This window comes from Sinohyriopsis cumingii, chromosome 4 (assembly GCF_028554795.1).
Source record: "Sinohyriopsis cumingii isolate HCF-2022 chromosome 4, ASM2855479v2, whole genome shotgun sequence".
Classification (NCBI taxonomy): domain Eukaryota; kingdom Metazoa; phylum Mollusca; class Bivalvia; order Unionida; family Unionidae; genus Sinohyriopsis; species Sinohyriopsis cumingii.
In genome coordinates, this window is record NC_142964.1 from 108,484,624 (window position 1) to 108,509,633 (window position 25,010).

Genomic DNA, 25,010 nt, shown 5'->3' on the forward strand with positions numbered 1-25,010 from the left:
CCCAAGATCGTGTACGAATTTAACGGTTGCTTATTTCACGGGTTTCCCGTCTGTTACCCTGATGGTGACACTAAAAATCAGTTTTTACAACGAACCATAGAAGACTTGTACCAGGACACTTGTCAGCGATGCCTAAAGTTAGAACAGCAAGGATACCAAGTGGTGGAAATGTGGGAACACGAGTATGATCACCGTTTGAAAATCGATCCCGAGTTTAAACGCATCGTGGAAAGTTACCAGTTCATGGACCCCCTGAATCCGAGGGATAGTTTGTACGGAGGAAGAACCAATGCCAACTGTTTGCTGTACCAAGCCGACGAAGAGAAAGGAGAAGAAATCAAATACTTGGACGTGTGTTCGCTGTTTACCCACTCACCACATCGTCAGTCGACTCTTGGAAAAAGTCTATCAAATCGTGTACCAGAAGCGAGTGCGACTTCCCAATCACTTTACGTTGCCGTATGGACATGTTGGTATTGGTCTGTATATAAAAAGGGACAATGTCCAAGATCGACAGTTCATTGTGACTACCAAGACCAAGCGAACAAGATGAATCCTTTGAAAGAGACATCGTTCCAGTTTGGGGATTGTAAAATAGTTTTACTTTTCCCTAGTGTGACTAATATTGGATGGATAAGACCCATGCATTGCGACGGAAAATGTCCGGAGGAAACCGCAAGTGTCCATGCGGTTACCATTGTTATTGCGTAACGGAATTTGCAGACAAGTGCGATTGTGAGTCTTGCGATGGGAGCGATGCTGTACGTTGTGACCTTAGTGATGCCGTAAAGCATCATGCGAACATTGTTCTCACTACCCCTATCACGGAAAGTCATCCTGTGCGTGTCAAACCTGATGGATGAGAAAGCGATGCCACTCGTCCTCTTGGACACTTTACTGGGTTTCATTTTAAATGTGGATGTCAACCTTCACGTCTACCACCCTACGGTTGTCATCCAGCCCTGAGCAAACTCCTATTGATGTCTCTCTACCCTCATTGAGATCCTGTGAAAGACGAATATTCGTTTCCTGTGCGTTTGCCTGAATAATGCGTCTTTGAAAATCGTCTTCAATCGTTCAAAGGAAAATGGCCGAAGTATCTGAGAGGACCAACCCCTGAAGAATAAGCCAGAGACGGATTTTTCTACTTGGGCGAAGGGGATAAAGTCAAGTGCTTCAGTTGCGGTGTGTCACTTCACCACTGGGAACCACAAGATTCGGCCTACCTGGTACATGCTCGATGGTCACCGAATCGTCATTACTTACCCTTAGTGGGACCGAGACATTGAAGTAACTTACCATGTCGTTGAAGAAACCATATTGGCTAGGAGTCAAATGTTGGACATCACCGAGACCAGTATTTAAACTTCATTTAAAAAATGATATTGAATCATTACCTAAAGAACTGCAAGAGAAGATTTACAAGGAAGTTTGGCAGGGACTTGCCAGAGTGAAATCTCAATGGGTAACTGTAGAACGTTTGTGCCGAGAAAATCACAAGAGGAAAGTGAAAAAGTCAACCAATGTGTTAGATTTCTCTGGATCAAGGGTGCGTTCATGCTATTATACCGCTTTAGACCGTTTACATCAAAAGATTTCAGTGACATTCTTGGACGTTACCCTGAGAGGCAGTGGTCAGAAATTACTTGCTATGTGGATTACTTTTGCTCTAGGAGAAGATTGTAAATTAAATTGTACAGACTGACCTATTCATGGATACTTTACAAGAGAACATTCGTGGTTTGCCTGTGGAGTTGAGAAAACGCATTTACCGAGAACTGGTCAAAATACAAGTCAAACGTAAAGAACAGTTGCATCCGTTACGTCACCGATTTTTAAATCACTGGTACCTGAATGCTATAAAAGGATTGATTCGTTTGAAAGTGTTTCATTGGCCAGACCTTGATCAACAACCTTTTGGTTCAAAGAAATGGTTTATTCTTGATGATTCTATTTGGTACCAGGTAGACTTACTGCATCAAATTTCAGAGGAAGAAGAGTTAAAGGAATGCCAACATTTTTTACAGAATGTCACCTTAGTGAAAGAGGAAACTTCTGAACGAACTGTAAAGTGCAAGTTAGTGACTAAACCATTTAGATTTGCTACTGGAGTGAAACCATCTCTGACCAGACAGTACACTTATTGTCTACGAGAAAAAAAAGTTTTTTAGTATGACCTGTTTATGGATACTTTACAAGAGAACATTCTTGCTTTGCCTGTGGAATTGAGAGAACACATTTACCGAGAACGGGTCAAAATATAAGTCAAACGATAAGGACAATTGCATCCGTTACGTCACCGGTGTTTAAACCACTGGTACCTGAATGCTATAAGAGAACTGATTCGTCAGAAATTGTTCCAGTGGTCAGATCTTGTTCAATACTTCCAGGTCGCCAATGATCGACATGTTCATAATTTTGGTTACTTCGAGATTCACCTAGAGCAACGAATCGAGGAAGAAGAGTTAAAGGATTACCAACATATTTTACGTGGAATCTACTTAGTGGAAGAGGAAACTTCTAATCTAACTCTGAAGTGTAGGTTACAGTTTGGTGCATTTAAATTCCCAACTGGAGAACGAAGATCTCTGGGTAGAAAGTACGTGTATTCCTTCCGAAAAAAAGAGATTATAAAAAAACAGGCTGCCATGCCAAGGCCTATATCACATGTGATTGAACAGATTCCGTGGAAGGAACTCAATGACCATATTCAAACCGTGGATCATTACCATCAATTATTACAAGAACTGTTTCCGTTCAATTTGGGTCGACAAGTGGTGTGTGTCTTAGTGACTTGTTTTCTGGGATTTCGTTTACCAGCCGATTCCTTGTGGACTCTTTACGAACAGTACTTACCACCCAAATGGCCTTAAATGTTCACGAAAGACTCATTTTGCTCAAAGCCTTGCGTTTTCATCTGGATACTTCTCTACCTCTACGGGAAAGAAAAAGATTCGTCAACTTTTAGGTACCGAAGACGTGTATGACGATGTGTGTGTAGCTTGTGACTTACACCCCAATTGGACAGATGTACGTGCCTGGAAAAAAAGGGGGTTTTGAGGCTTGGACCCAAGAAGTGGCTTAGTATGCTCGAGAGTTGTGATCCTTTTTTTCAACGTCCAAAGAAAAAGTCACTTTTCAATCTGTTTTATTGACAGCACCAGAAGAAGAACTCGTCACCCAGGACAGGACAGTCGTAGACATTCCTGAAAGACCCTTTCGGGAGGACACTTGTGTAACATTAGCCCCTGTTGAACTGGTCAGAACATTACCTAAAACATGTTGTACAGAAACTTGTTTCTATTCCACGTTGATCGTTTTCATGTGTCTTTTATCGTTGTACTTAAGCCTTTGGCTTTTATGTATTTTAGTCTTTCGTGTTCATTTTTAAAACATTCAATAAACGTGTCCTGAAAAAGTATAAAAACTCTTGTCTTGTCTGTTTTCGTGTCACAAGTGTCATTCCGAACACTATGGCTACCTCTGCTGTCTCTGCTCCCTCTTTCTCCACTGTCAAAGTCATCGACGAACACTTAGATCGTGCCAGTTCGGAGGCTTTGTATCTTCGTCATCCCTTTAACATGCTCATTGCTGGACTTAGCGGTTCAGGCAAAACCGAATTTGTCAAACGTTTGATCGAACATAAACATCATTTGATTGATCGTCCACCTCAACGCAACGTGTGGTGTTACAAAGATTGGCAATCGGCGTACAGCCTCTTGCGAGAAAGTCAAGGCGATTCCATCGTGTTTGTGGAAGGCATTCCTAAAGAAGACGATGGAATCGTGTCTGACTCCAGTCAAACCCATTTGACGAAGAAGAAATTAAACTTTGGTTTACACGCAAAGGGCATCGTCGTAATGCCAATGTCGTTTACATCACTCAAAATTTGTTTCAACAAAGTAAAGCCCATCGCACCATCAGTCTCAATGCTCATTGCGTGGTCTTGTTTAAAAGCCCTCAAGATAAATCGCAAATGCAAGTCTTAGCCAAACAGTCAGGAACGCCTTGGCTCACTCAGGCGTACGACGATGCCACTCATAATCCACACGCCTATTTACTCGTCGATTTGAAACCTACTACCCCTGATGATTTGCGATTTTGTACCCAATTGTTTCACCACTGGTGCCAAGACGGAGGGCCTGTCCTATACACGTCTCCGTCCTCGACTTAACCCCACAAAAAATCTATAAAAACCTTAGACACTTTTCGTCTGTCTCACACACATTTTCAACATGACGTCCCTTCAGTCCCATCTTCCCGTCAAATTGATTCGTGCCTTGTATGGCATCAGTCGAGAAAAAAATCCACAAATACGGGCTCGTGTCTTAGAAGCCAGTCTCAGAGAAGTCTTACGATGGTTCACGGTGACAGCACGTCAATTACTACAAGGGATCATTCAGATTCCTCATCAAACCAAACGCTTTTTTGATCGAAACAAAGTCGCTTTGACCCAACTGGCCGATTCTCGCATCGACACTCAAACCAAAAAACAAATCATTTTGAAACCTGGAGGGAGTGGTACTCTAGAAGGTGTCATCATTCGCTCTCTCTTAAGATGGGATCCTAATGTTCCCAAAGTTCTCCCCAAGAAAAAAGCCACCGTGTCAAGACCAGGGCCCCAAGGAGACCCGTGTCTCCAAGAACTTCTCCAGCGGCGGGACCCTCCTTTTTCCGATCACCACCCCGGAAAAAGAAAAGCCCACAGAAAAAGAAACAGAGAAAAAGTCCCCAGAAAAAGAAAAGCCCACAGAAAACTAGTCGCAAGAGAGGCACTTCGGCCAGGACACAACCTTACACTCGCAAACCACGACCAACAAGGACGGTGACCGCGTCTCCGGTAGCCTCAGGTTCATTCACTTCTCCGTTGATGACACCAAGAACTGAGAAGTACTTGGAGACCTTGATAACACCAAAAACTTCTCCGTTGATGACACCAAGAACTTCTCCAGTTGCAGGACCCTCCTCTTTAGCGGCAGTGGCCGCTGCTCACAAAGTACCTTCTCCCAAAATCAAAGACCAAGAGAGATCGGGCATGTTACAAAGTTTACTGGATTTGTCCTAGCAAGAACTGGCTCGATTTAGTCCGTTACATACCCCTGCACGACGTGTCATGCCTGTGCTCAAGTTTATACGACTTAAAGACAATCAGTGGCGACACGTTCCAGTATAAAAAAGTTGTGTTACAAAGTAGGGTATCAGTGTTTTGGTGCTCCTGAAGACTCAAAGATGTCACCCTCCAGAAAACATCCCTCTTATAAGCCCCAAGGAAAGAAAAGGAAAGGACTGCCTCCTCGTTTAGTCAAACATGGGGACATGTTATCTGTCCTGTCCAAAGCTTCTCCGCCCCTACGAGAAAAACTCATTCAAACAGCCTCCAAAGAGGTCATCCATGCCGTGTGCGAATGTTGTTTGAACATTTTGAAAGGCATGATCGCTTTGTCCAAACACCAGAAACAATGCTTAGGCAAACATCGTCACGTTCTTCGCCAAACGGTTCAAAAGAAAATCCCCATTCGTCAAAAGAAGAAAATGTTGGTCCAACGTGGAGGAATTTTACCCCTCTTGTTAGACCCATTGCTGAAAGGAGTCTTGGGAACCATGTTGTGAGGACTGGTGGGAGCAAGATAAAAAGGACCTCTGAAGCAACAAGATCTCAGAATTGACCCTTGACATCCAATGGAAGGACGAAAACTAGCTTTAGTGCCTTACAAACGATGGATGGAATACCATCGTTAGCAAGAACAACAGACCCCGCATTTACCTCCCAATCCCAATTTCAGCGAGATGTCCCAGTTACAACACGAATTGCAGTCCTTGATGGATCGCCAAGATTTGTCCGAAACAGAAAAATCGCAAAAGCACAGTCAACTCTTGCAACGACTGAAACTCTTTCACCAGAAAGCTTTAGACGAAACAGCTCTACCCACTCTGAAAGATTTTAAGACCTTGATGAAAAGTTCAGCACCATCACCAGTACCAGTACCAGTACCAGTACCACCAGTACCAGTGACCAAGACAGAAAAAGGAAAAGAAGAAGAAGGGTTTCAAACTCCACCAGAAAAAGTACGCAAGTTAACAACACCACCTACCTCCAGAATTGGATGGATTAAAAAGATGATGGCCACCCCTTCTTCATCACAAGAGAAAAAGAAAGTGAAGACAGAAGTGAAACAAGAACCGATATCCCCCGCTCAAACATCCTCCTCCTCTTCAACACCTATTGCCGGTCGCACACGCAAAGCATTGCAATCCAAGAAAATACCCCAAGAGAAAAAGAGTAGCATCCTCCAAGAGTGGGTGCCTTATTAACACACCAGCCAACACAAAAAAATGGCAAAAGTCTTAGCCAGCATTTACTACGATCCCTCCCATCCTGCAGGTTACGCAGGAGTTCAAAAATTGTATCGTGCTGCCAAAACGCGACTGAAAAGTCTCCGTTTACCTCAAGTGCAACGATGGTTACAAGAACAAGCTACCTACACTTTACACAAACCCATTCGACGCAAGTTTGCCAGAAGTCGCACCCGAGTGGAAGGCATCGATCATCAATGGCAAGCCGATTTAGCCGATGTCTCTCATTTGGCCAGCTACAATCATGGCTACAAATATTTGTTTTGTGTCATCGACGTCTTTTACAAATTTGCTTGGGTCGTACCCTTGACTTCCAAATCGAGCAGCGAGTTAGTGCGAGCCCTGCAACGAGTGTTGAAAGAAAGCGGTCGTCACCCTCTTCGATGGCAAACGGACAAAGGTACCGAATTTCTGAACCAAGCTTTCCAAAAAGAATTAAAGAAACGTGAAATTCATTTTTTTACCACCGAGAATCCTGAAACCAAGGCAATCATCGTGGAACGTTTTGAACGCACTTTGAAAGACCGCATGTGGAAATATTTTACGCATCACCACACTCTGAAGTGCATCGACATCTTACCGCACCTGGTGCAAGCGTACAACCAATCTTACCATCGAAGCATTGGACGTGCCCCGCAAAAGGTGACTCCCGACAACGAAGTGCTGGTTTCTGATCGCCTGTTTGATACGTCCCCGACGAGGGCTGTCCCCAAGAAAAGTGGAGTGTTGGCCGTAGGAGATTGGGTACGCAGTGGCAAAACCAAACGCACTTTCGACAAAGGTTACTTAACTAACTGGACGACCGAATTGTTTCGTGTCACTGGACGAGTGCATGGTTGTGATCCTGCCGTCCATAAATTGGAAGACATGAATGGAGAAGTGTTAAAAGGAACGTATTATTTGCCCGAGTTACAACGTATCACCAAAAAGAAGATGACGTATACCACATCGAAAGCTTTCTCGAATGCAGAACCCGTAAAGTGGGCAAACGACGTGTCAAAGAAGTTAAAGTACATTGGAAATGATATCCACCCAGTTTTGATTCTTGGATCGACGCTTCGTAAGTCATCGACTATAAAAAGAAGTGACCATCATGCCCTTTCACACAGACTCCGCTACTGCGACCACTCCTTCACCTAGTTCTTCTCTGCAAGATCTACAGAAACAACCCTTGTGTGTGTGGTGTGGAGAACGTGTGCCTAAAATGCAAATCGTCTTTTTCTGCCAAATCTTTGTGGTGTATTGTGTCATCGGTGCAGCCATTGCCAATTTGAGCTTGCAACAAGGAGACAAACAATTGTGGACCATTTTATTGAGCAGTTGCATCGGTTACCTGCTTCCCAATCCCTCCCTGAAATTCACCTCGAACGGGAACGACGGCAACCTTGTGTCCAGTGCCAGTGCCAGTCACCACTCCAACAACAATAACAACCCCATTTCGGGTGGAGACACTCCTCTGACTTCCAGTAACCCCTCGGACAGCCACAGAACTCTGGAATTATGAGTCACACTAACCAATTTTACTTAAACGTACCCAGTGACAGTTCCATAGAGGTGTTTCCCAAGAACACGTTGTGCTGTTACACGGATAAATTACCTCAGGCCATCCAATTTGATCACGAAGCCCATTGGGAAGTGGCTTTGGTAGAAATGATTCACCCAACCCATGTCCTCAATGTCCTTCCCAATCAATTTTTTTTCAGTGGAAGTTCATGACGAACAATTATAACAGTACTTGGATACCAACGTCAAATATGATAAGAAAGCACCTAGCACAAAAAATCAAAAGTCGACCACCTATCACTTGTTGATTCCTCCAGGCTATTATTTTAGTGTTCAACATTTGGTGAGCACCATAACCTCCAGGTTTAATGTCGTGTTTCTTAAAGCTTTGGAGAGTGTCAGAAAAAGTGTCACCCTGGAGTACCATATAGTAGCTCGTCGTTTCCGAATGAAATTTCCTGAGGGGGGTAAAATCATGTCCGTTTTATTTTGTCCTGAATTGTTTGACATGTTGGGCGGAGACATGGAGATGAAAATGGCCATGATCAAGAAAAAAGGAATTACCAGTCATTTCCGACAACGATTCTTTTACCAAGTTATTTCGTTCCACGGTAGAACTGAACCAAGGACTGAATTTGATGTTTGTGTACTCCGATGTGGTGGAGTATAACGTGGTGGGACACACCTCCGTACCGTTACTGCGTGTCATTCCTTTCAAAGTGGATTCTGCCACGAACGCTGACGAGGAAGGTGGAAACACTTATCACGTTCACCGCGAATTTGTATATCCTCACTATTTGCCTGTCGGCACGTCTTATTTGGACACGGTCAACATTGCTATAAAAGGAGATCTGGGACAAAATATTTCATTCACCAAAGGAAAAGTCACGGTGAAACTCCATTTTCGAAAACGGTTCTCTAACGACTTGTAAGTCATGTATCCAGTGTACCGAGGCGTTGCTCGAGATATGCTAAAATCGGCTTTTCGTTCGGTGGCTCCCGTGTTCAAACCGATGGTGACACGCGGATTGCACGCCTTGAAAGATGCCGCACTGACACAAGGCAAAGAATTTCTCCAAAATGTCATCATCGACAAACAAAACCCTAAAGAAGCCTTCTTGAGGGCAGGCAAAAATGTCTTGTTGCAAACGGGCAAAGACATTTTGGGCTTACGAGAAACGCCTATAAATGCCCTGAGCTCTAGTGAGTCAGGCATTACTACATCCCTGCCGCCTCAACAAGCACAAGGCAGAAAGAGACGACAAAGAAAATACCCTTTCACCAGACTTCACACTTTTAAAGCTAGAAAGACAAAGAAGAGAAAAACTGTTCGAGACTTAGACGTTTTCGATAATTAAATTATTGAGAAACAAAAAAAATGATGCACCGAGAGTCTTGTCTTGTTCCAAGTCGGAACTAGATCTGTTTGCCATGCCACCCACCATGATGACCATACAAGAATCCCAATGGGTCGAATTTCATCCCGTCTCCTCTTTGACGGATTCAGCGCCTATCGAGTTTGAAATCAAAGGACAACCTGAAGATTACATCGATCTGAATAGTAGTTACTTGTATTTGAAAGTGAAAGCGATCGAACCGCTCAACACCAATTCAGGAGCCAATGCTAGAGTAGCCTCCCGTCAACAATTTCATGCATTCCTTATTCAGTGAAGTGGATTTGTACTTGAATAACAAACTGGTCAGCAGCAGCATGGATACTTACCCTTACCGAGCGTACCTGGAAAATCTCTTGACGTACGGAAAAGAAGCCAAGACCACTCATCTGGATGCTTGCGTGCTATGGAAACCTGACACGGCAGGTGCAACCACGTTTAACGACACAGTCCTAACAGCAGATGACGATCCTCACAATGTGGTGTTTAACGACCGTCGTAAGAAAATTCTGCAAGGACGTAGTTTAGAATTGATGGATCGTTTGCATTTGGTCATGTGGTTGCAAGAAAAGTATTTGCTGAACGGTGTGGATGTCCGCCTGAGACTGAATCGTAGCAGTGCCTCTTTACATTTGATGGCTGCTGCTGAAACCACTTACAAAACTATCCTTCAAGAAGCCAGACTCTACGTGCGTCGTGTGGAAGTGTTACCTAAAGTGGGAAACGATATCAGTCACACGTTAAGCAGAACGACCGCCAAGTATCCAATACGACGCGTAGAAGTAAAAATGTTCACCATTCCCGCTGGACAGCGATCTATAATCGAAGATCATCTGTTCCAAGGACAGTTACCCAAACGTTTGATCGTTGGTATCGTAAGCAATGCAGCTTTCAACGGAGCCTACAATGAAAATCCATTTACCAGTTTCGACACTTTGGCGTGTCCAAGATTGACGTCAGTCGCGACGGCAAGACCTTGTGTACCCGACCCTTTGAGCCCAACTTTACCCAGAAGAATTATTTGAGATCATGCTGGTCTCTGTACGAAGCCACCGGACAGTTAGGAACCAACACCAGTCACGGTATTTCGTACGACGATTATGCAGGAGGTTAAGCTTTGTGGGCTTTTGATTTCACTCCAGACCAAGGCAGCGACGAGGGACATTTCCACCCTATAAAATCTGGTCAGATTCGTGTAGAACTTCAGTTTCAAACCGAGACCCTGATGTAACAGTGAACGTCATCCTGTATGCAGAATTTGATAATACGATAAAAATCAACAGTTTGAGAGAAGTCATTCTAGATTATTAGAAGTCATGGAAGACTGTTATTCCTCTTTACCTAGTGGAGAAACTTTGGACATGGAATGTGAGGAGACCATGAAAGAAGAATCTCAAGACAAAGACGACGAAGTTATGATGAAGTCGAGATAGCCAGAACAAGAAGCACATTTAGTCTCCTGTTTTGCTACAGTCCTAGCAGAAAAAATTAAGGAATTGATCAAGGAAGATTGCTATGGATGTCACAATGATCATCCCAGTCAAATTCAACACGATAAATGTCTGATGTTGAGTCAAGAAGAAAAATTGGACGAGTATCTGGACGAAGCTTGGGGTCTCATCTCGAAAGAAGTCGTGTTGCATCAGTGGTATAAAGGCTTGCGTGAACATTCTTGTCCTCCATTAACGCTTCTGGAGATCCGTCGCATAGAAACTCTCGTGAACCAGGGTCCGAAGTCGGAGCTAAACGCCTTTTACTTGTCAGACATTTTCCAAGAGAAAGTCAGGATCGAATTGATCACTTATCATTACTTGTGAAGAAAAAAACACACAAATAAATGGATACCTGGGAACTTTATTATCTTTTGAACCACAGTTCGTACACTGCTTCTTGGAATCCTGTCGTATGTGCTAAAGATGAACTCCCTCATCGCAAACCTCAAGACCATCAAGCTTATGTGATCAACACGGACGACAGTCATCTCCCAGGAACCCACTGGGTAGCCGTCTCCTTTCCTCAAGAAGGATGTGTGGAATATTTCGATTCGTATGGATTGCCTCCTTTGGAAGACGATATCATTGACTCTATGAGAAGAAATGCTCAGACCACACGATTCAATAATGTGAAATTACAAAGCACAGATTCCTTGGTGTGTGGACAGTACTGTGTGTATTTTCTGCATCATCGCAGTCTGGACTATTCTTTAGAACATTTAGTGACTCATTTTGAACCTAGTTCTTCTTCTAGAAACTATGTGAAATTAGGTCGATGGTTTTGTGACCATTATACTTATCTTTTGTCTCAAGCTAGGAAACATAAGTGTCCATCAATGGCCTAATGACTTCCAACAGTGGAAATCACAATTTCATTCACAACGTTGTCAGCCCTGTCCAAAATAGCGTTAGTGATTTGAGAAAAAATGTTTGTTATTTGAAAAACATGTTCAATGTTAAATTGAATAGTTATTGTTAAAATGTTATAGTTCCTTGTTAGTGTTAAGTGATTTTGAATAAAAATGTTGTGTTTTGAAGAAAAAAATGTCTTTGTGGTTTGTTTGGCTATAGGTATCCTGATTCATGCTCTTTGACTTCTTACTATCCCTCCCATGACACTCATTGAACGTTCCGACTCGAAAACCGTGTAGGGATGTTTTCCTTCACGTCCGCGCTTTGACTATAAAAACGGGGCAGCCTCCAGTCTGACCATCCATTGTCGACTCATCCTCCTACGAAGATGTGCTCCAGACTAGCTAAGCCAAACGAAGCCTACGTGAATTTGCATAGCGTCAGACACAGTCTGATACAGAAGCCTGAAGAGACAGAGAACGTTAGAATGTTAAAAGTCACTGAAGACCTGATAGAAGAGCTCTTCAGAGAAGAAATTAACAGGGAGAAAGAAGAATGGACAGAGAAGTACAGACTTCAGAAACAGCAGAGAGAGCAGTGACAGCAACAACAGCAGCAGCAGCAGCAACCTGAACCTGACAGAGGCTGTGTCGACTGTCGTATCGATACCAAAGAGTTCTTCTTCTCTTTCCGAAGAAGCAGACCTTATCCTGGGAGAAAGCCTATCGTCAGAGGAGGTCGCAATCTTAGAACCTAAAAGACTGTCATAGCTTCAAGTTCACACACAAATAAAACAGCCCTTTTCAGGGCTACCCCATGCTCTAGAAAAGAAATAACAATCGATTGGAATATGCCAGGCGCATACTGAATGAACTGGCCGCGGAGGCCATAGTCAAAGAGGGAAGGATAAAGAAGGAAGAGGAGGAGAGAAGACAGAGGGAAGAGGAGGAAAAGAAGAAAGGAATCCTGCCTCACATAATAATGAGGCACAAAGTGAGGTGAAACCCTTGGTGAGGACATCACCCCAGCCAGAAGCTATACCACAGCCACAGGCACAACCTCTTCCACCACAGCCACAGCCACAACACCATCCACGAATTCAGCACAGACAGAGGGAAGTCTTCAGGGCCGCAGAGAGTGATGATTTGGATTCGGAAGCCAATCATCCCCCTTCTGCTATTCCAGTCACAAGGGTGAATTGGCAAGGAGACTGGAGTCGGAGATGCGTGTGCGGTACCAAGCCAGGGAGGTGTCACCACTAACAGATGCCTCTGGAGTTCGCGAAAAACAGCCCTTTTCAGAGCTAACCAAAACTATAGAAAAGATATAGTAATCAATTTGCCAATGTGCGAATGTGGAGTAGTGCAATTATAATAACTCACTCATTTTCCTGCTGTGATTGTATGTGTTTATGTGTGTGTGTGTGTGTGTGTGTGTGTGTGTGTGTATGTGTGTGTGTGATTGTAAGCGATGGCGTAAGTATGTGTGGACAGCATATTTGGGTTTGATTTTGCTGCTTGTCGTGTGTGAATAGTATATTTTGGGTTTGATTTTGCTGCATTACGAGTGTGGATAGTATATTTGGGTTTGATTTTGCTGCGTGTCGTGTGTGGATAGCATATAATATGAGATGACAAAAGAAGGGGATGTTTTCCTTCACGTCCGCGCTTTTTATATAAGAAACCATAGGTTTGTCGTTGAGCCATTCTACAAAGAATAATAAAGAAGATGGCTTCAAACCACCTTGATAAAATGAAGAAGTTACAAGACGTTTTGGACAATTTGGGCATGATTGAGTAAATGTTAGTAAAACTGGACGAGGATCGCTATTCTTATAGTCCACATAGAATAAAGATGGAGATCAACAACATAAAAAAGCTAAAGGAAATAATCAGTGATCTGCTGAAAGAAATAAAGGAGGAGAAGGAGGATGAAAAGGAAAGGATAAGGATGAGAGCTTGGAATGAAAAAATTGAAAAGGAAGAAGAAAATGAGAAGAGGAAGAAAGAGGAGGAGGAGAAGCAGAAAGATGAGAAAGAAAAGAAAAAGGATGAAGAAAGAAAAGAAAAGAAGAGAAAAAGTGTAGGAGAGAAAATAAGAAGCTGGAGGAGGAATAGAAGAAATTAGAAGAAGAAAAAAAAACCAAAGGCCCTTTTCAGGGCCACTCCAATGCCTCGGAAAGAGATTCCCTTTCATGCCTCCATTTCTTTTTTCAAAACAAATGTCTATTGTCTGTGTTCTATATCCATCTCCCATGGTCCATTTCCATTGTCCCTCTATAATCCCATCCATGTTAAAATTCCCCATGTTAAATTCCCATTGTCCCTAGACAGTCCCATCCCCCCATGCTAAATTCCCATTGTTCTTAGGGTACAAACTGTGTGCTCTCCATGTTAAATTTACATAGTCCCCAGGGTACAAACCACCTATTTATAATGAAAATCCCCTAGTCCCTAGGGTATCCAGCCTAACTACTAATGTATCATCATTACCATTTCCCATCCCATAAGAGAATGTACCATCAGTACCATTTCCCATCCACTATCTTTAATGTGTTAGAGGTCGATGTTTCTATTCATTTCCCTCAATTATTTTAAAGGACTCAAAATGGCTATAGTAAAAGACTATCAAACGTAGGAATAGAGCTTATAAAGGGCACAGTTTATCATGCACATATTTTGCTGGAATATATGAAAAACAACCATTAACATGGCCATTTTTCATCCACAGCCTCACACTAACGTCTGCAGACTGAGACCTATGTTTAGTATCGAGTCAGTCATAAGTAATAACCAAATTAAATATGGTCTAAGTCTTCCTGGAAAATTGTCAAAAATATAGTACGCTTCATAGGTAAGATACTTGAAGATAAAACCCGGAACATGAATACTAGTATTCGCAAGTCATCCAACTATTCAAAGCCAGTTAAGGCCAGAACTTTATTTTGAAAGAGTGGTCTAAATATGCCGAAATCAAACTCCTTTGATATCTTGTCGAAATAAAGTTTTTCGTGAACTTTTGTTATATAACTGAAACAAGATGGATAGCAATGACTTCAAAATAAACTAGGTGCATGTCGATTCTAAATCAGTCATGGGCCATTATTCCGTAAAATTGAGTCACTTCCTGGTGACTAGATAATATGTTGAGGGGAATTTTATTTGCAAACGTGCTTAACATCAAACAAAGCAAATTGAACGCCTGTGTTCTGAAGCCAGAGTGATGATTAAGTCACTCAAAAACCGTGATTCTTTAAAATAAGGTTATAATTTGCATCATCGTAAACGTCATATGAGATATTGTTAAAAGAAAAATCCACAAGGCTAATATTCAGTTCGACTCAAGCAGAAAATTTAAATAATAGTGTTCGCATCTGGGTGGAATGTCTGTTCAGGATCGTTCAATGCCAAAAGTATGCAAAATAAGGTCAAAATATAGTCATATTAAAACTTTCTACGAATCGGCTACGTTAAAGATTTATTGCAAATTTGATTGAAATCAGCCAAAAGTGTAAATGATAAAGAGTTCATATGTGCTATAAACACCCATGCTCAGTTTATTAAGGGCCACAACTCTTATCGATCTCATTTATTACTCCGCTGAGGTGAAATTTCTCAACCAGCCTGATTTAAATCATTTGAAAACGTGAATCCACGAGTGTTTACAAACTTGTGAAATATCTATTCTAATTTGATAAAGGGTCAAAAATGTGTACAAAATCGTTTAAATTAGTGCTTTATTTTATTTATGCAACCCCTTGTTCATAAGAGTTTTAATTGTGCGTTTGATTGAGTACGTGAAAATTATAATATATATACAAGCCATTGAGATGCCTATTGTAAGTTGATAAAAGGGAACGACTTTCAGATACACAACCCAAATCTGCTCATCATTCTTAACTCTTCCTAATTCCTGTACACACAAAGTTTCGCATAACATTTGTTTGAAATATAATCACGAATGTGGAACCTAGTGTTTACAAATTTAAATATTTGCGATGTCAATTTTAAGCCGACCACGGGCCACAGCTAATAAAATCATGTGCACCATGTGATCAACATCTCAATTATTCGAGTTGTTGTTGAAATAAAGCTTCGCAAAATATTTTGTTTAAATCTAAAATTAATGAAGCTGTAAGAGTGCTCAAAAGTGGAATAATGACTGGAAGCACAGCTGGAACAGGTCTGTGTATATGCCCCTTCCCTTATAGCGGTGTAAAACGTCCAAAAGCTGTTCCTCACACAAAAGATATGGCTTTTGAAATGTGCAAGTTCAGTTATACTTGTTAAGTACATTATCTTGGACATATCCATAAAAATTGACATTTTGTGCCTCAAATTTGCCAATGAATTAACCACTGAAATCATACATCATTAATTATTTTATCATACTGATGTGTAATATTAAAATCAGTCATTTGAATGTAACTATTTGCAAATCATAACTTAACAAAAACAAGTATAATCTTCAGTACAGACAAAAGAAGGAGGTAGAGGTGAGGAGGATAAGTTGAATCAAACGCTCAATCCCTTTAGCATTGCTATAATTAGAAATCTAGTAGTTTATCCCATACTTAATTTTGAGAGTAAATTTGGCGATTTCGTTTATACTCAAACCATCAGAACACCTTCCATAAACATAGACAAAACCAACATAGGTAAAGGATTTTGTTATGCCTTTTTAACTAATTACCGATTATATTTGTCTGTATCATTATCTTAAACGCATTTAGTATTTGCTGCAAAACCAAATGGTTGATAATCTACATAACAGTCAGCTTAGCTCGTTGTTTGAGATTTAGTGCAAGAAAAAACGTTTATATCAACCATTCCATATGCTTGAGTATTTGCAATGCTTTGCACAAAAGTATTAACCTCAAAGTAAGGATGAAAAAAGAGTCGCAGTTGAATGAGGATACATGCATTTACCGTATCATCTCATGTATATCATCTTTGGAAAGCACACGTTTTTGACTGGCGTCGTACATGTTGAACAAAAGACGAACTTTCTGGTCTAAATCATCTAGCAATAGAAAATTATAGAAATATAAATACTCCGATATAGGCTTGAACTATTGAAATTACAGGCAAAGAAAATTCTTTAATCTTTCTCTCTAATTTGTTTTAGCAGGAATGGATAAACAAAACATACAAATATATATTGTAACAATATACAAAGGTTTAGTTTCACAAAAAAAGATTTACTTTTATTTGTTTTATATTGGCCGTATCCCAAATACTCTAAATCATTAAATGAGATGTCAATGATCTTTAAAGGCGAGCACAGTAGAAAACTAGTACATCTAAGGCCCATTTGAAGCTCTTAAACAGATTCAAATGGCGAATATTTCGGGTACATTATTGGAGCATCATCCTGACTCCAGTCGTGAAGCACGTCAGTATAACATCGCATGTAATCAACTGCACTGGATTTCAAATCGAACAGTAAATATGCATGTGGCAAACGCTTGGCATTGTCATATGCACAATATAGCCATGACGATCATAATTGTCTCTCCAGCACTTCCATTAGAGATTTGACTCTGGTACTTTTGAACAGCACTAACTAATGCGTATTGGAACTGATAATTCAATGATATTCCAGATCTTTACATAACATGTTATAGAAGATGACGAGACGAGTTTGACTGAACTTTATGACAGCACTGTTTGTATCTTCCTTCTCAGCAACAATAACAAATTTGAAAAGAAAATTGTTGAGCATCTGTACAGTCTTTTTTGACAAGTCATTCCTATCTGCAGCTGTCGCGGTTGTACATCAAAAGCAGAAAATGGAAGAATACTTACTGTGCGAAACACTATGAACATTTATTTCGCAGTTGCAGATATTGAACTATCAAGAAATAAGTGCTGAGAATGCACACAGACATTAGTTCGTAAGGATGGGTTTTGGATTGTAAATATAGGTTTGGCTTTGTAAGAACGTATTTTATGATAGTATACCCTGTAACCGGTTGACAGGATTATTTCCCAATGACTTGTGTTTGTTTGACAGAGTGTGATATTTCATGCATTGCAGTATACCTGTTTTTGCATTAATCTTATTTCTTTTAAAGTATGTGATATTTCTCTAACCATATACATTTTCTCCCCTCAATTAGTTTTGATGACATAATATGAATTCATTTTTTCCTTAATTTATTATTTCGTTCATTCATGCAATCATACATATTATTTTTCTCTGAGCGATTAAACATTATTACAAAAACATGATTATGTTTTAAAAAGTGTAACTTTCCTACGAAATGAAAGTGCAGGAAACACCAAGCTGAATCGATAAGGTGTGACCTTGTTTGAATAAGTGTCTCTTTCTCTCATTCTCCCGGTTACAATTCTACAGTTATGAGTATGGTACTATAAAGCATCTAGTTCATTTTTTTATTAATAATATGTGGCAACTGAGTGTGTTTGGGTGTTAGTTTGTAAGAAATAGTGTTTGTCGTCTGTTTATAGCATATTATACCCCTATGCATGTATTTGCAAAAACCAATGTTGGGATGTAAATGTTTGCTTTTGGTTTTCTTAGAGCAGATGTTTGTTAGCATGCAAAACAAATGATACTGCTAGACATATTAGTTGGCAAGGGTGGAATGTTGGATTGTACAGATGGTTTTTGTTTCTACAAGTAAATGTTTTCTATCATTTGTTTCGAGACTGTTTCTCCATCAGACCTTATAGCCGTTTAAGTCATTTTAAATTGCAGAGAGGGCTGTAGTAATTAATAATGTTACATTCATGCAAAGAAATAGTGACAAATAATGTTTAAGTTCCAATGACCAGTACAGTTAAATGATAATGTTTAATTCCCACAGGCTCCCATACTGTCTCACAAGTAATACTGAAACTCCTACAGACCCCTGAAGTGACCTATACTTATAAATTTATATCAGCCACCATACGATTTATAGACACCAATGGCGTCATCTGTCATATTAAAGTCCCATAAGCTCATATACCATTTCAAACCTAAGGTTAAAGTCTCATAGACCATCAAAGTATCCAGCAGGACGCCATAACATTTCTGTAGATTCCCCGTACCGAGTAAATGTAAAATACTGGACGAATCTACAGACAATTAATGGGTCACCAGGTGGGCCTACATAAGCTTTCTTTAGATATCTGACTGGAGGACGAATAGTAGGAAAGAGAACACCTAATAGCATTGCACTATCAAACCTAACAAGTACTTATATATAAATGATTACTTGAAGCAAACAGAAGGAAGATCTTCATGAAGTCACGGAAGGACACGTGACCATTTCTCTCGGTGTCCACCAGCAGGAACATATGCTTGATGAAAATGGAGCTGGGCTTGAGTCCGAACGCCTCTGCAAACTCGGTCTGGGTCAGCTGCGCTTGAATTATCTTCTCTGACACAGACTCACTCTTAAAATCATCCATGTAATCCGATGAGTCTTTCCAGAATGACTAGACAACATAAACAATGGATAATGATTTTTACATTTGTCAATGAAATGACTTCTGTTAAAGTCATCAGCTGAACGCGTGTTTTTCAGAGGTACGTTTGCATAGTATCATGTATCATTTCTGGTAAATCTACTGGCAATAGCACCAATAAATGTTACGCATATGCAATTTTTTATGCTGTTTTTCAACTTTACTCAATGTTTTTGTTTCAGTGCATTTTGTCCATAATATGTTTTCGTTGTACACAATCTGTTTAATATTTCTATTCTGTTAATGCAATATAATTACTAGCTAAATTGTATGAATTCGGTGAAATGAATTAAGTCACCTTGAGGCAGACGCTTTTGAAATACTTGTTAAGCTCTGCTTGCCGGTCCTTTTTGGTTGTGCTGTTTCGTATAATGTAAGCCTCCACCAGTGATCTCCCCTTGAGAGTTATGCCCTGAGCCTGGAGCATGCGCTCTAGGATAACTGCGAACTGGGTTCTCTCTGCCTTGTTTCGGAATCGAATTACCTAGTAAAAGATATACTAGAAGGTTTGATTGATACGAAATAATCAGAATTTAGAAAATGAGAAATGTGTGTACAGATGATCAAATTTTATTCTAGCATCTGGATGCGGATAATTTCAAGCTATTTCTCGAAGTCTGAAACAACAATGCAAGTAATAATAATGAGGACTTTGTATAGCGCCTAATTTTTAGAAGCTCTAAGCGCTTTGCAACATTAGACAATACCTATAAGATAAAAAAAAACATATAATAATATTATTACAAAAAAACAAAAACCATGAAATTAGAAAAACATTAGTGTAGTTTGTTAGTTAATAATAATTCATGTATGCCAACGAGGAATATATTTCAATATCCAAACTAGTGATAGAGCTAGAAAGTGTGTGTGTGTGTGCAAAACTTCCTTTTTCTCAACTGAATTAAAATCTAATATCGTTCCAGATAGTTATTTCAATCGACAAACTTCACGCCCAAAAATAGGTAATATGATAGACGTACACTATTTTCCAGGTTTAAATTACGTTAATTAAAAACATATCAACTAGTGGTGGTATTTAATGTAGATGTTCAGGTCTCTGAGTGTGAGTGTGTTGTTTGCTAGTGCTCTTGACAGCATCTTGTCTTTCATGGAATTATTTCTTGTCTAATGTTTATTGAATTTTGTTTTAGTAAACTATTACTATTCAATACAATTAACTTTATTGCCAAAAAGCCTTGTCTTCAGATTCCGAACCTCACATATATGACCTCATTACTATCCTACTAAAATTGCTTCTCCCACATTTTTCGTGTTCAGGTCGTAGCCAACTTCAATGCTCAGATGAAAACATGGAAATAATTGGAAGTTGTTAATTTTCAGACCAATTTGTGGCTATGTGCATTCATTTAAAAAAAAACGTAGAACAACATGAAACGTCATTTAATAGTAAATCTTTTTCAAAATCAATCTGCACGTGTTTGTCTTGTGTTTCGCAACATGTTTTTGTGATCATACATGAAGTAATATATGCTTAGATGTCTGGTAACATCAACAATAAGTCACTTGAGCATATAACGATATTGCAAGGAGTCTACATCAAAGTCAATCCGGAACTTGAAAAATACTTAATATAGCCTTTATGGTAAGAACGTATAGGCCTACTCGAAGGCAAAAACATACAATGTTGCTATTATCACATCTGGTATCGCAGAAAATTTGTCAACATGTATTTTTCGCCAAGATACAGAATATCCACAATGTAAACAAGCGATGTTCATTGATCATATCTTTCAAAGAGCTAACTGAGTCAAAAGCTTCAATATTAGTTACTTCCCTTCCGTTCATCTCGTACCAAACCATGATAATCGACTTTTATGAACATCTTTAAGTGATACATGCCCATGTAGGAAACAGTATTCACACGCAAAAAGTTTACTCACAGCTCAAACTCAACTCTTTGAATAAGGACCGGAACATAGTTAGCCGATATCCTTTTAATCGATAAATAGGAGTACAGATGTGTGTGTGTGTGTTATTAGGATTTTTAACGTAGATTTTTAAGAAATTCAGTCGTATTGCAACAATGTCTGCAGTGTGGCAGTTTATAATGATGTCTAGCACTGTGGCATCATGCCGCAGGCATGTAGCATGATGTCCCACCCAGTCACATTATCCGGACAACAGGCCGACCAGTCTTAGCACTAACCTATGAATGCTTAGCACCAAGCGAGACAGCTGATAATATCATTTTAAAAGTTCTTTGGTATGACTCGGCCGGGGATCGAACCCACTGCCTTCCGCATCAGAGGAGGACGATCTAACCAATAGGCCACCGGAGCGGTGTGGAATTAAATTACGCCTACTGCGAGATAGCATGGATTCACGTCAAGAAGACCAATAACAAAGATTGTAAAGACCTTAACCTTGATTTATAGACAACATGGATTCACGTAAAGACCAAAGAGTGCCAAGACTATATACAGTAAAATCCGCTTTAATGGAACATCTTTTAATCTAGGCAGCCGTTTATTTGGAACAAATTTTAACTGAAAGAATACATGTATACCTTTTTAACTCCTCCGCATAAGTGGAGCAGTCGTTTAATTGGGTCAAAGTGTTCGAGTCATGATTTTTTCCAATTAACCGGAATCCACTGTATATACCAAATCATTTGCTGCGAGATCAAATGAACTAAGGACCGGATTGGAGGGTACAGATCTTAATTTTCTGAATAACAAACACAGGAGAGTTTCAAGAACACGTGTTCTGACAAGTCCTGGCACACCGGTAAATAGATATTACCTATCAGATCGAATTGAACATCAAGAAACCTGTCATCATGCAATTTAGACCTCAAACATAAAAACAACAATTTCCATGCAGCATGGAGTTTCTTCGTGTAATACAAATAGCATCATACAGCTAGTTGTAACTGAGCTACGTTCAAAGGTGCAATCTATCTGAAGTACAATCTTCATGTACACTAACTGTACAACAAGACTACTGATGTATTTGGGTTCCTTAAACACGTGTAAACATTGTCCATCCAAGTTGGCGTGTATACGTTAACTTAGTCCGACGAAGGATGAAGTTGTAACCTACCATTTGGAATCCCAAGCAAAAGATACAAACAAAACAGGTAGAGCAGACCGAGTGAAATGTAGTCAATATTATATTAAATACACGTTTAATATAAAGCAAAATGAAACTGTAACTTCTATGCTCGCATACAATCTCTTTCCAACATCCAGAATATCTAAAGCGCTACTAATGCCAATTGATAACATACCAGTGATGGTTTTATGCATACCAATACTCAATTATTTGCCGGTCTGTCACAAAATGTAATCATATTATTCAAAGCGAACTCACAGGGCCCATGTGACTTTACATCGGCCATTCTTCAAACCCCATTCAAATATGCAGTGGTTCGCTTTTACGTTTTGTCGGTTTAAAAGTTGAAGACAAAATAAATGGATAGGTAAACGAATGAGTTCTTCAAAAACGCATTCAATATCTTTCTTAATTGAATTATACGCAGAACGTGATTACTGTCGTGATATGTTGGGTGAATTTCAAGCGCGTTTAATAAATGAATGTAACTTTTCTTCATTGGATACACATTATCCAGTCCGTGTCTTTATAACGTTATTACTTACAAGATCATGTTCATCTGGAATCTTAAGAGACAAAAGTTCCTCCATATTGTCGCTGGAGAAATACACCTCCATTCTGTCGATACCTCATCGCATCATTCCGCGCAGGTCAATAAACCTCACAGCCACGCCTGTGTGGTCCAAGACACTGATACGGTGTTCCTTCTCCTCGAGGTTAGTGGTGACGATTCGATCCATCTCGTTCGGGCCAATCCACTCATTCACTGAATGTTCACGAAATTGAATTAATGGAATAAAATCAACATGAAGTATGTGTGTATATTTTCTATAAAATTGAACAAATGTACACATAGCATATATTGTGAAAGCACATAAAATGATGGGTAAACATACTTTCATATGAAAGAGACTAAGAAAAAAAACTATTTTTCTGTATTCGAACACTTTTGATCACTATAAGAAATTGATAAGTGATAGTACGACCACAAGTACTTTTCTTTTTGTAGGAATCAAACATGTATATCAGAAAGAGAAATTATTTGAACCTGAATATGATTTCATCTTTAGTAAGAGATACGTTTGTGTATATTAGTAACATATTTAGCCTCCTGCACATACCGTGAATACAATCTTGTTAGAATTTGCTTCTTACAAAACAAATACCAATAAATTACTTACTGTTGGCTTAGATTAGTTGTACTTGCTACCATCGCAGAGACTTTATAACAGATGCAAAATATTGATGACGTTTAATATTTTGGATCAAACTGAGATCTTGGTCAAACTTCATTCTTATACTTTTAATGGGGTATGTATCAAGGCCAATACAAGGTTAGCAATATCAGGTCCACTTGGGCCACATGGTAGCACTAATAACCTTTTGAGGAAATTTGAACATACTTGTTGATTGCATATTTTTTTATTCATTTATTAGTATTTTCTTGCAAACACTTGCTGAAAGAAGTATAGTGTGATAGAACATAGTATGATCTCCACAAGGTTGAAACTTCAGAATACTAAACCTCATTTTTACAATTCACCAAACATAATTAGATCAAATATATACAAATTTGTTGATAAATGCTTTGTCATAATGAAAACCTCACTCCAATGAACATTTTACTTATATCAAAATCCACTATAGCATGGGACCATTATATGTGGCATTTACCAAGGTCACAACAATATTTTGGTACTTGAAAACATCTGTTATGTTGTAAACAATACAGAGCAATAAATATATATTTAGTAAATAGTTTCTGAGTACCTGTCCCTCAAGGGACTTTTACTTTTAAACCATGGATAGCATGAAGCAATGCTAAAACTGTTTTAAGCGAAACATAGGGATACATGTTTGCAAGAAATGATTTGATATGTTACTATATGAAAAATCAGGCATAGAAATGTAACAGTGAACATTTTCAACACATCTTACTGAACCTTCAATTTTTAAAACACAATTTTGCGATTATTTTTATTTTTTTTAAAATTGTTTTCCTTCACAGCATAAGGAAATGCATTTTGTAAAAGATACATTAATACCTCTTTGTGCATTCATAATCTTTTGTGTTTTATTGTTTTGGTAAACTTTCAAATAAACTTGATTTGTTCAAAAACTTGTATTTTAGTCTTTCTGTCTACATGTACCTAACTAGGTCAGTATTTGCACATGTGTAAAGCACTGTGACAACTGAAAGTTTCCAAAAGCCTGTAAATGTTATAAAGGGACATTGACTGGCATTCACAATCATTACTAGCTCTTTTCTATGTTATGCATTTCATTTGGTCATCTGTGGTGTAAAAAGTTCGATCCACAATGTGCCTTTTCTGTAATGGAGTTTTCTTGAATCAGTATTTCCAGTTTATCCATACATCCATGCATTGGCTTTTCTTGTACGATATATCATGAGGATTATAGCTGACTCTACGAGATATTACTGAGACAATCAAAACTATGCAGTTGTGTAAACTTACTGGCAGTCAAGTAAAACCTAAGCAATTTGACACATCAAAGTCATCAGTGTCCATAATTTATCCAAACTTGCCATATGTATGACTTTCTTTATGACACCACTTTTTCTACCAGATCCATCTATTTATTGATTTATTCATGCATCCATGAATAAATAGAATATGATAATTGTCATAAGATAGGCATTATATATTAAAATGTACAATTTTATTACTTCAGGATATTGAAGTTGTTGAAATATGCACTGATTTTTATTTTTTTTAAAGTTAAAACTGTATGCGGACCTTTTGGTTGAGGAAAAATAAGACATATTATTAGATATTACCCTAATTTTTGATGCCATTGAACATATTATATAAAACTTTACAATAAACGACACATTTATG

General features: G+C 39.3%; 1 protein-coding gene across 1 annotated transcript in view; it reads right to left on the reverse strand.

Moving 5' to 3' along the window:
* Positions 1-25,010, reverse strand: part of LOC149801853 (dual oxidase 1-like) — an 85,425-nt gene that overhangs the window by 24,935 nt on the left and 35,480 nt on the right. Inside the window, exons 5-8 of the mRNA XM_089956225.1 lie at positions 22,695-22,915; positions 19,373-19,558; positions 18,822-19,044; positions 16,525-16,618 (exon numbers count right to left, since the gene is read on the reverse strand). Of these exons, the coding sequence (XP_089812351.1) occupies positions 16,525-16,618; positions 18,822-19,044; positions 19,373-19,558; positions 22,695-22,766 (575 nt within the window). The 5' untranslated portion in view covers positions 22,767-22,915. The remainder of the gene's footprint in view (positions 1-16,524; positions 16,619-18,821; positions 19,045-19,372; positions 19,559-22,694; positions 22,916-25,010) is intronic.